Below are 18,310 nucleotides of genomic sequence, written 5' to 3'. Positions count from 1 at the left end.
CCCCCCTCCTCCTCCTCCTCCCACCACCTCGCAGGCCTGCCCCTGAGTGGCCTCTGCTAGGCTATGTTTCCAGGAAAGGGGCCTACTGGACAGGCTGTGAGGCCTAGGCAGGGAGACATTGGCTCATTGAGAAAAACAAAAACAGAGAGGGGCGGTGGGAAGACTCTCCCCTCTTACATAACTCTGCCTCCATGACAGGGAGAGAAGAAGGAGAAGAAGAAGAAAAAAAAAAAAGTTCCCCGCCACAATGCAAAGAAAAACCTGTCCATCCGCCTCTCCTCGGCTTGCAAAGGCTGAAGCACTTCAGGACTGGAATTCGAGCAGCACTGAAACCAGCAGTGCTTGCTTGCTGTTGCACAATAGTTGCAACTCTTCAGACATACCACCACCACAGGCATGTCAAACACCAGCCACATCTGAATGTACACTATGAATAATACAGTCAAGTCCCATCACTGCAGCTTTTTCTGTTTGGTTTGTTTAATATAATAATGTTGTTTCTGTGCAATCGTAACAACACGTAAAACATGATGTAACGCACCATGTCATTTAATGTGTTGTGTTATGTTGTTCAGCTCTGGTGGTGAGACATTTACTGTGGCCGAGGAATCTCTCCTGTGACCTGCACTGCCTCCCTGTGGCCAAGAGAGAAACTGCATGGAGATAAAAGGGTCTCTGCAGGTTCTTGATCAACATTGGATTCAGCTTCTTCGAAAAAGTCTTAAAACGTGTTAAAAAGTCACTATTCTATTTTTTTGGTGAGGTTTTAGGCAGCACCATCAGACTGCTAAGAAGTAGTGATAAAGAATATTTCTAGGCCATACCGTCTCTATAGGTTACTTTCATACGTTGGTCTGTGTCTGACTGTGAAACAGGTATTAAACTTCATCCATGAAAAAGGTTCAAAGTCTTAAATGCAACCTCCTGAACCTGCAGAAACCCAGAGACAGTGTTTTGTATGAGCTGCATGTTTTCATCTTCTCATCTTAATTGTTTTGTACAATCAGTAAAGATACAGACGATAACAGTTTATCGATTATTAAATAAATGCAGTACTGTGGAAAAGTTTTAGGCTCGTTAGCTGTTTAGATCCTTACCCATCACTTAGTACCATCAGGTAGGTGTCTTATCGGTCCCAAAATCATTCTGCAGTGGGACAACAACCCTAAACACACAACCAGAGTCATAAATAACTTTCTTCAGAGCGCTTATCTCAACATCATGGAGTCAGTCTGGGATCACACGATGACAGAAGATACAGAGACTAAATGCTAATCTGCCAAGTACCATGGAAAAACTGTGTGGTCACACCATATTGATTTAGGTTTTTTCTATTTACAACACAAGTTGATTGATAAATAAAAACTATTCATGGTCTTATATTTGAAAGAATCCCCACTTTACTTTTAGTGCCTGGAACGTTTGCGCAGGACCGTAGATATGTATCGTGCAATTCATACAAAATTTCTAGTGACAGTTAATAAACCTATTGTATAAATAAATCAGCATCAAAGAAGACTGGATGTGCTGAAACAGTCAGGCTGCTCACAGCTGCACCTTTGTAATAAGCTCGAGCACACGTTTGATTCAGGAGTCGAACTCCGGCTGCTGCTCGATCAGAATGGTCGTGTCGTTCCCTCTCCTGGTGGCCGGGTCCAGACAGGAAACTCCCAGAGCGATGAGACACAGCCACACCTGCAGCACAGATAGAGACACACACATTAACAACTAATCAGTAATTGATCAGTCAGATGAAGATCATATATTCAACATAAAGTCGCAGCATCGTACCGTGAACCGTGCTGCTGTGATGTGACAACACTTCTATAAGTCTCATCATCGATTTATCCCAACACACACACAGAAAACCCATCTCTCAGATTCCAACAGGCCACAAGAAATACTTAAAATGTTAAATAACAAAACATAGAAATTACTCGTATACTTAAAAATTCACAAGATATTTTGCTCTGTAAAAGTCTGTCATACTTTCTCAGAGCTCAAAGTGACATCTTAAATTGAACCTGGAAAGAAAACCAACCAGCAAATATTGACATTTGACAGGTGAGAAACTGTGGATTTTTAGCATTCTTGTTTTAAAAAGGACTTTTTCATCAATTATCAACATTTTTTGCAGATCTAATTTTTATTCTTAGTGACCACGTCGTCCTGACATAAGGAAGTAGTTCTAGTTTGTTATAGACGACAGGCTAACAGAAAGCTAAAAGCGACAGCATTGTAAATATATGTAGACAGCATTATCTGGTTTTGTAACGACACGTTCCAACAATATTGTAGAAGATGGCTGAATCTGAAAAGACCGACTTGAAATCACAGTGAAGTTTAGATTGTTAACCGTCTGAATAATTTGTCGTAGAATCTGGTTAAACAAGTTTTAGGTTCACAGAGGAATGAACATCATTCACAGTAAATTCTCTTCTGATGATACCTACCAGATATCCCACAAATATCAGGTACGCTATGGAGAGGAACGCTGCCACCACATACAGCCACACACTGTTGAGTGCAGTCACATAAATCACAACAAAGTACACGTTGATGGCACACACCATCAAGATCACCACCCCTCCTCCGATCTTAAACACTCTGCAGAGAGAAGAGAACAAATATGTTTGAAAGTCGGAAAATAAAGCGAGTGGAGTCGTAGTTGCCTTTGCGTCTCATGATGCAGATGAACTCACATGCCGTTGGCAAACTCATTCATGAGAGATGGCAAACTGGTGAAGGTGAGGATGGGAATGAGGGCGAATGGCAACTGTGAGAGAAGACAAAGGAGAAATGTGTGATATGTCACAGTGCAGGGGTGGAGAGTAACTAGCACAAGCCCAAGCTGGAGTAAACCCTGATGACATCCATAGGGGTTTTCAACAGTCATGAGTAAGAGAAGTTATAAATAACTTAATATTTAATAACTAGAAAATCAAAGATTGACTTTCTAGGAGCTCAAACCCTTTTCCAGATGGAGTACATATTTACTATTTAGCTCATTAATTACTAAGAAAAGCATTAGACCGTGAGATTAATAAATCAGGTAATTTTATGAACTTGGAACTGGATCCAGAATGGAAAATTAAATCCAATCCTAACTATATATATATATATATATATATATTAATATAACTATATATCTTAACCTCCTAGGACCTGGCGTCCACATATGAGGACCTCACATTTTGGGTTCTGTGGACCACAATACTAACTTTTTCTCAACAAGGGCCTGGTGACCACATATGAGGATATTATACTGCCACTCAGTAATCGAAATTTAAAACTAATGTCCTCATATGTGGACATCATTTTTCTCAGGTCCCAATCAGCCTATATAGCAAAGAATAGAGCTCGGGTCTTAGGAGGTTAATTATGTTAACGTGACGATAACGGATTGATAAAGCACAGATAAAGCGCTATGAGAGAAAGGTGATACACAAGGAGGATAAAGCAGACAAAGGCGGAGAGATGCTGATGAATGGTTGGATGAAGCTGCCAGTGAAGCAGTTTTTCCCCCCTCCTGTCTGACCTGCATGCTCTGCAGCACGTTGAGGAAGTCGTTCATGCCCGTAAGACGCTGCGTGTCCTGGAAGATGGCCACCAGCAGTGTGGGGGTGATGGCGAGGGAGCGGGTCAACAACACCCGAGCAAAACGCGACCAGCGCAGGTTCAGGAAACCCTGAGGGCAGGGAAACACATCAGTCTGTGTGCAGTTGCTTACGACTGTTTCAGCAAAGCAAAGAAGATCCTGCTGGATGTAACGGAGTTTTTGATGTAAAGCTACAAAAATAGTGTACGGCTAAAATTCAATAACACTATCGGACTGATATGGGAGAAGATATTTATGATGAAGGTGATGGACAGGGCTGATGTTTCCATTGTTTGTGCTATATGTGTGTGTTTTTGTGCACAGCTGATTCCTCCCTCCTCCACTGACCTCCATGACAAACTGACCAGAGTACGTTCCGGTCATGGTGGAGCTCTGACCAGCTGCAAGGATCCCCACAGCCCAGATGTAGAGCGCTGCTGGGCCAAAGAAACAGCCCAGCACCACTCCCTGCCACAGACACGCAAACAAGGAACACAGTCCATAAAACCAACTTAGGAAAACAAATTCAGCAGCAGCGTTACACACAACAGACAAGAAAACAAGTACAGTCTTATGTTGCTTCAATAAAAACAGGAGAGGACAAGACGCCAACATTTTAATTTAAAGCTACTTAAATCACTATTTTTATTATTTTCAGAGGATGAAATTACTGTAATTTGAAGGAAGTCACTAGTGGTGATAAACCCACAGAGAATTATCACTAAACTCTGCACTTCCCCTCAGATCTATGTGGTGTTTTAGCATCCTACAGCTCATTATTTTGGGTTTACAGCCCACAACTTCGCTGTTGTGTTTTGCTCTCACTGCTCTCATTAGTATCGTTTCAACAGCTTTTCTCAGTGAAAAATATCACCTATAAAAACCCACTGTGTGCCACTTGCCCAAAACCAAACACCAGACAAAGTTAGAAACAAGGTGCTGAACACAGTGGAGTATTTAGCAGCTACAGACCCAGATACACGGAGAGGGAAAAAGAATATTGGACTTACGTTCATCGAGCATGACCCCAAATGAAAGATGATGATGCTCCATGTCCGCTGGATGTCTAACAATTTTGCCACATCAGCTTTATAAGATGATAATAAATTTGAGCATGTTGTATTTACACCTTGTTGTGCTGCTCACAAAATAAGTGAATGCAGGTTAAAAGTGAATTAATTGATCCTTTAAACACAACACAACTAAAGAGTCAGGAGATCTGACTGTGTCTGCTGTTCGGTGCTCGCTGGGCAGGTATGGACAGCGGGTTTTTAGAGCTTCTTCTCTGAAAACAGCTGCTGCTAGAAACACACTGATGACAGCTGTATGCTGCATCTGAACTAGTTCATGCAATGTTTTGTCCGACCATGTTTATAGTTGTTGTGAAGGGCCACATTCAAAGACAAGGTGAACAATCGGAAATCATAGAGAGAGAGAGAGAGAGAGAGAGAGAGAGAGAGAGAGAGAGAGAGGTGCAATATCAAAAAAACAAAAACAAGGATAATGGTGGACATTTTTAGAAAGTGTCTTGTGGAACACATTCATTGTGTTGCACAGTCGCAAGACTGATAAGTAAACAGCTGTTAAAGCAACGTTGGCACTAACACTAACACGCTGAGGTGAACTTGCAAGCATTCTGTAGCAATAGCTGCATGGAAAGGGCTTGAAACTTACCCCTTTATAGATGTCCACCTCTAGAGTTTCATTGTTCAGAGGGATTTCATGTGCATGAGGACTTCCTGACTGATTGCAGACATTGTGCTGAAATCAGAGAACACACACACACACACACACACACACACACACCTGTAGCAGAACAGCCAATGAAATCACACATTTCTGAAATTCCAAAACACGGCTTTAATTTTACTCTTGTTAGATCTTAAGAGCAACTGCAGAGATACTCACCACCTCTAAATTTGTGCGTTTGTAGAAAGCCGTGGCAAAAACGGCCACCACAAAGACATTGATGAGGAAAGAGACAAACAGCGCAATGGTCGACTCAATGAAGAAATACTTGTTGGCCTCTTTTACTTCCTTCCTGTTTGTCCGATCCACCTCTCGAGACTGAAAGAACATTTGGATCGGCTGATGCAGTCAGACAGTTTCATATAGATGATTAGAAAAGGGAATGTCATAACTATTCAGCGATTGATCGCACCTTGACGAGAGCAGAGTGGAGGTAAATGTTGTGAGGCATGATGACTGCTCCTACGATGCCGACGGCCTGGCCCAGCTGAACTGGCCCACAGTCTTTACAGTACGGCACGAACATCCCCATCAGCAGCTGGCCTTGGTCGGACTCACTGTCACATACTGACGGAGGGGAAACAGAGAGGAACTGCATAAACTTCAAACGCCTGAGCAGACATTTATAATATGTAAATTAGGGGGAATCTGGATACACAACGGGAGAAGTGGCGCCTGGTGATTTTGCACCCCCTGTTCACTGATTGGGAGACAAGTTAAAATAAAGTGTGTTGGTTGGTGCCACTTCTTACAAGGTCGGTCCACCACTTTTACAAGGCGAAAATATCTCAACAACTATTGAACAGATAGCCATGACATTTTGTCCTTTCGTGCTCCCCATACCACGTATCCTCATGCCTTTGATGGTCCCTGAAATTTCATCGCCAGCATGAGGTTGACATTTATGGTTCTGAGCTAAATGTCTCAACAATTGTTGGGTGGACTGCCATGAAATCTAGTTCAGACATTCATCTTCCAAATTATAATACTTTTAGAGATCCATGAACTTTTCCTGTAGCACCATCATTTTCATTTGTCCAATAATTTTAATCAATCTAATAATTTTTCTGTTTAATGTATTATAGTGTATTTCACTGGAGGTGAATACATTAACACTAAGTATAGTGCTATATTTTGTATCATATACTTTTGTATGTCTTGTATGTTTTTTGCACCTGTTATAACAGACTATGTTAGAAAACTGCATATAAACACTCAGAATCCACTTTAAACATCCTAGAAAGATTTTAATCTTTAATTGCTTTAATTAGATAATTAAAACCATGTATGATTTATAAAAAATTATAAAACTATAAAATACACAACATTTTAAGGATTTGCAGAAATATGACCTCTAATACCTGTTGCATCATATTTGATACAAATATTTTCAACATGATATATTTGAGCCTGTGAATCTACATCTTACTGTCATTGACCTTATTAAATGCATGTGACTGGTTATGGACCCTTAAGTTAAATGTTATAACAAGCTCAAGCACAGACAGAAAATCATGGGTGGGAGAAACGTCAAAGAGAACCTGTTCAACTCATATTCAGTAATATGTTAAATGCTTGTACCTCATATCCAAATGTGATGGCCATGACAGTAATGAGCAAACCAAAAAATGCTTCCAGCTTCCTCAGACCTGCAGAGAAAGAACGTGTTTCACTACAGTTTGAAAATGATCCATGTAAAACTCTGACGATGTGTGAAGACGCGACAGAAAACGCCCACAACGTACCATACTTGTCCAAGAAGAGGAAGACGAAGGTGTCGATGATGGTGATGAGGACACCACCCCACAAGGGGATCCTACAGGTGAAAACACACAAAGACACACACATTGGAAATAATCAACATCCAGGTAGTAATCGAACCATTTTAAAGCGCTCGTCCTCATATTGAAGTGCGAGTCTGTTTACACCACCTGCCAGAGGAGAGAAGGCTGAAAGCGATGGCACAGCCAATGACCTCCTGCATGTCTGAGCCAATGATCGCCAGCTCCACCATCAACCACAGGATGATACGAGGCACCTGGACAGATGACACGGATGATATCATGTTCAAGGGGCTCTCTGCCGATTTTACACGTGAAGATCAGTTTACAGCAACATGCCAGCATGAGACGGGCAAGAACAACTTGAAACATCAAGATCAATATTATACAAGCACATATCAAATACAACAGAGTGTTGCAGTGGCATGTTCTGTCCTCATGTGGGCGTATGAGACAGTGTTGTCCAGCTCTGCTCTGATTGGTCCAGCCTTTGACCCATTCTTGCCTTAGCTGAGGAGTCAGCAGAGGCACTGAGTCCTGCTACAAGAAAGCACAGCATCTCAGCTCTGAGCTGCACTCAGATTTAATGCAGCTGGAAGTTTTTTTGTTTGTTCCACTCACTGATGGATTTTCTCTCAGCGGTTGCTTGGTCAGCCATGTTTCTTATTTTGAAAAAAAGTTTCCCTTTATCCAGAAATCATAGAAGATTGGTCCTACTTGTAGTAGCCAGTCAAGAAGTAGACAGCTTTGTTTGTGGATGAATTTAGACGTCTACCTGAAGCCTGACTATTAGTTTGATCTAAGCCACAGTTAAAGTCTACCTCTGAGAAACTGGTCCCAGGTCAGTGGTGTGATCATGCCCTTAGAATGGACATTAAAGTAAAAATGAGAGGTCCTACATTGTGTCTGTATACAGACACCTAGCTAAAGCTACTGCAGTCTCATACAACAGTACAACAGTCCTACAATAAAAACCTGTCCTCAAAGTTTATAATGATCAGTTTTTAAAAGGTGTTGATTCAACTGGAGGATGTAGTTTGTTGTGCTGCAGGTGTTTCTATTATTTTGTCCACCACATTTATATCAATGAGGGTATGCAAAATAATAGAAAGACCTCTTTCTTTTGCTGTATCTGTAAAATATCTGTTTTTGTCAATATTTAAAGTGAACTATAGTTAATGGAAAGTGTGAGTGTATACAGGCCCATTTCAGCTTTGAGCTATTAGTTCAAAGCTGTAGCTAAATCATCTTGTTTTTATTAGACATAAAAAAGCTGATTTAGCTACAACAGTCCAGATGCATCAATCACAAAGCCAATTTCTTTTTCATTTTCAGTGAATTGTTTCCAGCTTTACATCATTTTGACCAATTACAAACTTGACCTATGGGTTTATTAAAATAGAGCAGCTTGTGTGCATAGAGACTGACTGAGCCGGCTGACACGTCCACAACACAAACATCTTGACTTCTTCAGCTGCATCTCTAAGTACTTTAAACAGAAAAAGGTAAAAGACGCAAACTCGGCCAATTCGACTTGAAACATGCCGCAGCAGAGATGCAGTAGCATGTTTGAGAACAAAGAAAAACAGAACAAAAGAGGTGGTCGCATGATGTTTTACCTCGTTTGCCAACAGTTGCTTTTCCTCTTCAGTTATTAGAGAAGCAGATACATTTTTACACAAGCTGGATTTAGACGTACATCCACGTGAATAATTGATTCAGTCGCTTTGATTTTAACTGCAAATTAAATCAGATTCCACATTTTCTTTGATAAACTATCCTTGTCTTACATTTGATTTGAGTCTTTTCATTATATAATCCAAGGATTACAGCTACTGTAACAACAGAGCTGGTTACGCAATGAGGCAGTTTCAATAAACCAGGACGTTTGCTCACAGCCTCTCATTTAGATCATCTCTCCATTGCTGCTGAGACAACCCTGTTGGCCCGTTGTATTTGGAAGCCAATCACAAATGAAAACAGAAGATGCGGTGAGTGTAGGCAGGCAGTTAGGATGCTTCATGCAAAAAAGGAAATCGTCATTAACAGCTGGGATTAGATGTGTAACAGACTCACAGTGTGGTACTGGCGGTTGCAGACTTCAGCCAGGTGCATCCCGGTCACCACGCCCAGCCGGGCCGCCAGCCGCTGCAGCAGCAGGCCGATGATGGTGGCTCCCAGCAGCACCCAGAGGAGCTGACAGGACGAGAACAGAAGCGTCACTTCATCCGCCACGTTATGAGATCAAATAATTGGCGAGAAGATTTCGGTCTCGGAAAGTGATGTTCAGATATAATTCCAAAGTTTGTAGTTGTTCTTGTTGTAATGTGGATGTTGCCTGAGAAAATATTATTAGCAGTATTGCAGTATTAGGAGTTCTGTTAGACCACCACCTATTTGTGTTTGAAAAGCAAATTATTGATTATTTATTGGAATTTATACAATGTAAATATATTGTTACCTTCAGGAGATTTATGAGAAATTATGTAAAAGTTTTGATGCAAAATCTAAAAGTGAAAACATCCGCTTCTATTGTGATTCTATTCTATCATTTTTATTGGAGGGGAATATTTGTCTCATTTGCCTGCCCCTGGTCTACAGCCACGCTACATGCTACATATTCTAACATTTGAAATTATGACACTAGATGAAAGGTCAGTTTTTACAAATCCTCCCCTGGGGACCATGAATGTTCGTTTGTAAAAAACTTCATGGTGATTCATCCAACAGTTGTTGAAATACTGTATGTCAATAAAAACACAACAACATCAGCCTCGTGCTTATTTCTGAACATTATCTCACAAATATTTTTAGGCCGTGCACTGATGCCATCTGCATTTACTTCCTCTTCCTCAACATACATAGTTTTTTCTGGTAGATCTAAAAATGATAAAGGAAGTCTGGATTTATTCTTACATCACTCTGTCATTCTTCTGCCAGCGAGGTTATGCTTTCACCCACATGTGTCTCTCTGTTTGTCAGTGGAGCTGCATGGTACACCAATACTGTGTGGTATTTATATCTTTAGAGAGGACTCAGTATTGTCTGGTACAGATTTATTGTTGCCTTTTCTTCTCTTCAACACCACACTAAAGCAAAAAACATTTTCAAAACTTATTTGACTGTTTTATCTGATTGAAACTGACCACAAAAATGTTTCTGTTTGTCAGTATTTTGCAGCCTTACCACTCTGAATGGCAGCAGGATGTGAACCTCAAAAAGAATCACTTAACATTAACAAACAGTCTGGTTTAAGGCTAAAGGCTCAGTCACTCTTTCACCACTCTGTGAATATTCACTCCAACTCCTTCACCTTCACTCTAATTAAACCACGAGTGATGATTTCAAGAATGTGTTTCCAGGTCTGGCAACACTTTGTCGCTTTCTTTGTTAAACTTTGACCAGCAGTGTAGTGAGACTAATGTCAAGCCAATCTGAGAGAGCGTGGGAATAACCTGTCCTTAAGAAAAGCAGGGATGGATTGTGAGACAATGGGACCCTGGGCAAAGACATGTAAAAGCCAACCCCAACATCTACAAAAGAGCCAGACCCACAGATCAGCACAGAGCAACCGCGTTGCATGTTGCATCTTTAAGGTTGTTTTTGTCCGTGTGGTTGTTGAGAGAGTCTTAGTGGTGGTTGGTTTTTTGATCATTTATTAACCGTTTAAGTAATTTTCTAAGTAAAAATGCCAGACATTCCCAAGTTCCAGCTTCTTATTTGTGAGGATTTGCTGATTTTCTTTGTGTTAAGAGATTGTAACTGATTATCTTTGGATTTTGGACTCTGAAGTTACCAGAGCGTCAGAAATGGTGATTTTTCAGTATTCTCTGGCATTTTGTAGACAACACAATTCATTTATAAACGAGAAAGTAATCTGCAGTTTAACTGAAAATTGAAAATAATCATTACTTGCAGCCTTACCTTGAAGCCAGCTTTAGCACCAGACTGCAGGTCAGACTCGATGTTACCTGGGTCCAGGTAGGCTATGCTCATCAGAAACCCCGGCCCAGTGAAGGCCCACAGCTTACGGAGACTAAAACCCCTCTACAGGAGAGAAAAGCTAGCTGTAAGACTAACAACGTTAACAGGATCTAGACTGGAAATTAGCATCACTTCATTCATTAGCACTTTTCATGGACTGGTGGGTTACCTCGCTGTCGTCCTCGGGAACAGGGACCCTCTGGTCGAAGTAAGTACTAGACAAAGGGTCATTATCCTGTTTCTGGAGGAAGACCGAGGGAGCAGAGACTCTGTGTGTGTGTGTGGTCTGGATCACTGCTTTCTCTCCCACCACATCATCTGCTGAAATGTGACACAAACATGGTGAAACTACAACATAAATTTTACCTCTAAAGGATTTACATCACCCACAATCCTTCAGTGTAGCAAACACACACATACTCATGAAGGTGCAATAAAACAATGAGTTTCAGATTTCATTTTTTAACTTGGAAACAGCCTTTGACAGACAACGTCACCTCAATGTCCACTTTTGTGGAGCTTTTGATCATATCACATGATCTTCCTCATTAGTAGGAGTTGTCCTGTTGTCATGGAAATATAGAGACATTTGATGACACACTTTAAGGACTTCTTATCCACGATGACTTAGAAAAGTTAAGAGTTCAAAATGTTCTACATTTACAACTGCATGACAACTGTCGAACTTCTTCTTCATATGATTGAAAGCTTCAGAACAGCTGCTAAATGGACCTGGAGGTGAGACTGTCAAGAAAAACAAAACCACGCACTTCTGTGAAATCCAAATTATGCTTAGTATTTTAAGTATACTCTAATATTTTCTTTTTTTTTTCTTGAAGATTACTGAATAATTTTACCTCTGAAAAAAGCAAAAACAACACAAGGGGAAAATTGTACCACTTATTCGGCTTTCGCAGAATAAGTGAAAACTCTGGCTTGTTGGTGGCGCTAGAGGAAATGAAAGGGGATCATTAAATTCATTAGGATTCATCTTCTGGTCCCCATGAATGTCTGTACAAAACTTTATGACAATAAATATAATAGTTGTTGAGATATTTCAGTGTGGATCAAAGGAGTAAACTGACAGAGTGAGCCAAACTAGGACAATATTCTACATACAGTACATAGGGCAACGAGTTGAACAAGATAAACCGGTAATATAATGACTGTCTGAGGTTTGCCCTGGTTTAACGGGGGAAAGAAGAGCTTGGTGCTTCACTGTCAGAGGAGGCACCTCTCTCAACACTGAGGGGATTTGTTATACATGGCGTTGGCAGGAATGACTTCCTTGTAACTGAATAAATCCCTTTCTAAAAGGCTCTAAGCATTTCGTAAAACTGTGATAATTCCTCACAAAAAGACTGTCTACAAAATAAACACCCTCACCTTGTCCTCCAGCTTGTTCTGCCTCCTGATCTATGGGAACACTGGGAGGCAGAGAGGAGATGTGGATGTCTTCAGGGGGGGGGTCCCTGACTGGAAGCAAACAGGTAATTACAGCGAGATTATAGTAACTTACATGATCACAGCGCACACAAAACAAAACCCTTCCCACACGCTGAAAACCATGAGAATAAAGTGCACAGGTAATCATCAGGTTAGCTCTTCATTCAGCCTCAGGACATGGACGGATTAACCTCCTAGGGGGCCGTGGGGTCCGAATGTGTTGTTGGGCCCCCAGTGAAACCCCGCTCTACATGGCAGCTTCATCATGTCTCCACACAATCATCAAGTGTTGGCCATGCTAAAAGACAATCGACCTTGTTTATATATAAGTCGTTGCTGCTAACGAACGAGCGGTTCACAACATATTTACGTTAAACATATTTGTGGAAATGACAAGAAATCTGAACTTGAACATCAAAAATTTAATGTGATGCAAAGGTGCTGTTACTGACGCTGCTTCCTATTCATGTTAATGTTTTTGCATTTCTTCAAATTAAATCTTAACTGAGGGTTAAAATAGAATATTTGATTGTTTTTTTTTGGAGGGGGGGATTTAACAATAAAACCCAACAGGAACACTCGTCCTCCCCTGACCCCACCTGACTGTTCAAATAAAAAAAATAAAGTTATATGAACAAATAAGATAACAAAATAATATTATATAAAAAGTCAGTGCTCAAATTAAAGCATAAGTCACCATTAAATGAGGTATTGCACAAGACATAAAGTGAAACTGCAAAAGTAAACACAACAGAGACATCATTACAAATATTTGGTCATGACATATATACGAATGATCAATTATTAAAATACTTGGATTAGTTAATCTTTTTGTCTGTCAACTAATCGATTAACTGACTATTCACTGCAGCTTTTCTAAAGTTAGTGACATGGAGTGAATTTGGAACAAGTGTCCAACTGATCATCCAACTTCGCTTTCACAGCAAAACCGGTTCCTGTGACATTACATCATATTATACCACAGGAAGTGTTGATAAGAACCATACGAACTTTGTCACACTATAAATCCTTGTTTTAAACACCAGGGAACTTGTGAGGAAAAAATAATAAACTTTAGACAATTTAAATACAGTCAGAGAGAGAGAGCACCTGAAACTCACCTGGACGGAGAAAGGAGAACATCTTCATTATGCACGGCAGGAAACTGTCAAACTTCTCCACATCAGACGACACGAGCAACAGAGGTGTGCGTGTACGTTCCGGTAAACTGATTCATTTCCCCTCTCTCCTCGTTTCCTTGTTGTTTCCACCGGAGTTTATGGAGAGCAGGAATGTCCGGCAGGTTGGACATCGTCCCTCCGAGTGAAGGTGTTGACTCACCTTACAGGTAAGTAAGGTGGACGAGGGAGGAAACCGCCTGAGGACAAAGTCACACACAAGGCCAATGTTTGACAAATGAACCAGTTGTTTCTCCGGTTTCTACCACGTGACCCGGTTTAAATGGCGAAAGTCTGAGCTGATACTGAACCTGGATTCAGGAAGATTTACAGACTATCAAAATAAAACAGATATAAACCAGGTTATTATTTTATACTCATAACTACATCTTTAACCAAAAATGCACTTTTAACCCAGAAATAAAAATGTTTATTCACTTATAGTCAAGTTACATTTTCTGTGTAAAATATGAGATTTTTGCTCGTTTACTTTCAAAATAAAAGTCTCAGCAAGGCCCATGGTTTGTTTGCGGCTACAAGTTTCAAAATAAACCTTTTATTTAGATGGGAATATATCTTTTGTTTTGATTTATTATTTATTATTTAATTCAAATAAACATAATTTTTTGTTGCACAATTTAGATTTTTATTATTTAATACTCATCTGTAATTATGTCTCAAGACCCCTTGCTGGTTTGGAACCACAAACCTAATGTATTGCCAAAAAGATAATAAGGAAAATAATCTAGCTATGGATCTGTATTAATGCATATGTTATAATCCCCAACCAGTGCAACAGGATTTAAGATTAGATCTGAAATGATTAGTTGATTGAAAGAAAATTAATCTGCAACTATTTTCAATTAACTGTGTAAAGCACTTTTCATGCAAATATTAAAAAAATGTTCTGGTTCCAGCTTCTCAAATGGAGGAATTTGCTGGATTTCTTTGTCGTATATGAATATAAATAAAGCATATGAAGTTATTAAAATATCCTTTGGATTCTGAACAGTTGGTCGGACAAAACAAGACATTTGAAGACAACACCTTTTTTCACCATTAGGCTATTTAACACTTCATAGATTAAACAGTTAATCGATTGATTGACAAAATAATCAGCAGATTAATAAATTTCAAATATACTGAAATCACCCCACATAGCTACATTCCCCCGGCTCTCAGAAAATTAAAAAATAACAGTGTTAACAGTGTTTGAATTATTTGGATTTGTCATATTTTATTCAAGGTAACTGTTTAATTATAAATTCTGTCATGTTTTAGATACATTTTTCCAACATGTTTTAAACATTAGTTCACTGCAAGGAATAAAATCTTCCTTTATTCATGTATTTTTTTGGTATGCCTAAAACTACTCCAAATTTAAACATTTAATTTTAAAATATAACAATCAGCGTTGTACTATGTAATTCCCCTCAGAGGAATATACAGAGGACATGACCTCCCCCAGTAGCTACTGCACAGCAGCTGTGCAATAGCATGCTTTCATACAAAATCTATATAATTACTAAAATTACAAAATGAATGTAATCCATGATAACATCATGCAGTTATGAACATTATCTAATTTGTTGCCTATACATGCAAAAAATATACAGACTCAAAAACTTACCAGTCATCTTGTGGTGGTGCCACCTTGAAAATGTGCAGTTACCTCCTGCTGCAGGTATTTGTACGCCCTCTAGCAGCAGAAAGGAGTGTGTTTTGTTGTCCTACAGAGAGATAAAATGGTCTCATACTCAGACAGTGGGTGCCCACAACACAAACAGCCACTAGGTGGCGACAGATGCTGACTGATTTACATTCAGGAGAAGCGTTTGTACCAAACACACTTAAATTACACTTTACTGTCCAGGTTTGAAAGAAACACCAACGACAAACCAAATGCTGTACAATTTTACCAGTGGCTCCCAGTGATGAATTCTAGCTGGCAACCTTTTCTGACAACCTGTGTTCAGTCATCCTCCTCTAACCCCAATATGTCTTTCTCACAGCAGACATTTTGACGTGCACAGCAGGAAAATCTCAGGTGTTTCTAATAACATTAATGACGGATCCAGTCCATTCAAGAGCCCCATGAAAAGTACTAGCACCCTGAAACTAAACCAACTACATGGAATTCAGCCATTATTAATTGTATTATTTACACCTGTGCTTTTCCTGCTGCGACCTGTCAAAATGTCTGCTGTGAAAAATGCCTGTTACTGTATCATCACTGTGACTCGTACAGCAGTGGTTGGCCCTGTCTGTTAGTTAAACTGTTGAGTTTTTGCTTTTCAGCCGTACTATCGGCCTGTAGGTCCTGTTTCGGTCCACACTGAAATATCTCAATTACTATTGTATAGATTGCCATGAAACTTGGTTCAAACATTCATGTTCTCCAGTGGATGAATCCTAATTACTTTGGTGATCCCCTGATTTTTCACTAGCGCTACCAGTGGTATCAATGTTTTCACTTATGCAGTGAAATATCTCAACAACTACTCAATGGATTGGCACAAAATTTGATACAGACATGATCAATGATCATGTGATGATCCTCAGATGATAAATCTGACTTGACAAAAACTCTCTTGTGATCTCTGGACTTTTCCTCTAGTGCCACAATGAGGTCGACATTTGTGGTTTTGTGTAAAAGACTGATATTCATGGTGCCCAGAGGATGAATACCTTTGGTGAACCCTTAACTTTTCATCTAGGGCCATTGTGAAGTCAAACTTTGTCCAATAGTTTGGTTTATGACTATATGCTGTACTTTGTGATTAGTTAAGGATAGCAAATGTTAGCATGCTAACACACTAAAGATGATATGGTAAACATTATACCTAGTAAACAGCATGTTAGCATGGGCAGTGTGAGCATGTTAGCTAGTTGTCATCATTCTAGTTGTTGTGTTTATTCGAAACCAAGAACTGACCCTGGTAAACATCAGCATGTAGCACTGTGAGAATGTTATTATGCTAGTATTAGCATTTAGCTTAAAGCACAGCTATGTAGCAATTACCGATTTGCAGCGCTGCCAGCATGGTTTTTGAGTCTCAGTCTAGTTTTGTCCTTTATTTATACAAGCACCACTATAGCATCACTATATGTATGATTATAATATTCCTATTGCATTCATAACATATCTGTGGTGCTCAACAGTAAATTTATTGTGATATTCTTGACCTGAATTATATTATCCTATCCTATTATCCTATATTCAGAGGGTTTATATTTCCTCAGTAGATTTATACTTTGTGATATCTGTATCAGCTCCTCCTATAGGTTATTACAGGAATGCAAAAGTTCTCTTTTGTTGAGGAAGGAATCTAAAAACTATACTGTCCAAACTATAAGAGCTGCAAATATTCTTTGAGCTAGGGCTGCAAATAATGATTTTTTTCATATAGTTAATCTGCTGAATATTTTTCTCAATTAATCGTCTATAGTCTATAAAATGTTTGAGAATAGTGATGTATGAGCACAGTTTCCAAGTCTACCCCCCCTTTAAAAAGAGTTTTTTTTTTATTCAAAAGGACTAAAACAACTAATTGATTGTCAAAATAGTTGCTGATTAATTTTCTGTCGATCTACTAATTGATTGATCAACTTCTCACTGTAGCCTTACTCTGGTTAAATTACTTCTAACAAGATTTTCCTGCAAGCGATTTCATTTTACCTAAGGGAGACTTAATAATAAATAGATGGAAAAAAAAAACTAATGTAAATAAAGGATGACCCATTTTATTTCCCTAAAACAGCATTACCTCACTACATTTTCACACAGGAAAACGACACACTCAGACCTCGCATGCTTTAAGCTACAGGTGGGGTAAAGAAAAAACAGAGTGAGACTGATTAGTAAGAGATCATCTGATCCCCATTTTTAATCCAATAGTTTACTTATTATCAAATCTGAATCAGCACACAGCAGCAACAATCTGTATTTTAGCTGAAATAGCTGTAACACACTGCCATTTGTCGTGTTGACAAAAAGTTGGTGCAATGAAATCAGATGTTTCTAAAGTGTTTATTTTGACAAGCACCATTCGAAATAGAGCAAATTTGTCATGTGCTTATGTTATGTGATGAAGAATAAAATTATATACCCATGCAAAATTCCCTGTGAAATGTACATACGTATCTTTATTGCAGAAAGGTTAAGTGTCACTGAAATCTTATTGATTTCTTTTTTTTTTCTTTTGTATTTTTTTTCTCTTTTTTTACTTGTAATGACTTATTGTTCTGTTGTCTCCTCTGTATCTCCCTCATGTTGGTTTGTTTCAGTTTTCGGTCTATTTACCAGCATTGGTTAGCTTGTAGAAATTTTAAGATCATTATACATAGTTGTCTGGAAATGCTTGGCATGTATGGAGTTACATGATTTCCTCTAAAATCATACATCCGTACAAAATCAAAGTGAGTAAAAAACAAAACAAAAAGAATAGATACAAATCAAAACCAAGAGGATCAAAAACAAAAAACAAAAATGTCTCTGTGCATCCTGATATTGAACTGGAAAAATCGTCTCATCATCTTGGACTAGGTTACAAAGCCTGTTTACACTCCCCCCC

The 18,310-nt window shown here is 39.2% G+C and overlaps 1 protein-coding gene across 1 annotated transcript; it reads right to left on the bottom strand.

Annotated features, from left to right (window-relative positions):
* Positions 1–462: 462 nt before the first annotated feature.
* LOC111644240 (natural resistance-associated macrophage protein 2-like) lies at positions 463–13,791 on the bottom strand. The gene is made up of 16 exons (XM_023393038.2): positions 13,680–13,791; positions 12,499–12,588; positions 11,282–11,433; positions 11,053–11,175; positions 9,205–9,324; positions 7,279–7,385; positions 7,093–7,163; positions 6,929–6,996; positions 5,760–5,939; positions 5,507–5,665; positions 5,273–5,359; positions 3,947–4,066; positions 3,539–3,688; positions 2,703–2,776; positions 2,454–2,607; positions 463–1,695 (listed from the first exon to the last, which is right to left on the bottom strand). Exons 1-16 carry the CDS (start codon positions 13,705–13,707, stop codon positions 1,588–1,590), a joined length of 1,791 nt encoding a protein of 596 aa, XP_023248806.1. The 5' UTR covers positions 13,708–13,791; the 3' UTR covers positions 463–1,587.
* Positions 13,792–18,310: the final 4,519 nt, after the last annotated feature.

This window comes from Seriola lalandi, unplaced genomic scaffold (assembly GCF_002814215.2).
Source record: "Seriola lalandi dorsalis isolate HSWRI2012SDOR001 ecotype SW California unplaced genomic scaffold, Sedor1 jcf7180002054927, whole genome shotgun sequence".
Lineage (NCBI taxonomy): Eukaryota > Metazoa > Chordata > Actinopteri > Carangiformes > Carangidae > Seriola > Seriola lalandi.
The sequence above is the reverse complement of the archived record's forward strand: the minus strand, read 5'-3'. Positions and strand labels throughout refer to the sequence as shown.

Coding starts and splice junctions, on each gene's coding strand:
- LOC111644240 (XM_023393038.2), bottom strand. CDS start 13,707: ATGAAGATGTTCTCCTTTCTCCGTCCAG. Junction 9,325..11,052: donor GTGCTAAAGCTGGCTTCAAG/GTAAGGCTGCAA, acceptor TCGTCCTGTCAG/CTCCTCTGGGTGCTGCTGGG. Junction 2,608..2,702: donor AATGAGTTTGCCAACGGCAT/GTGAGTTCATCT, acceptor TTCTCTCTGCAG/AGTGTTTAAGATCGGAGGAG.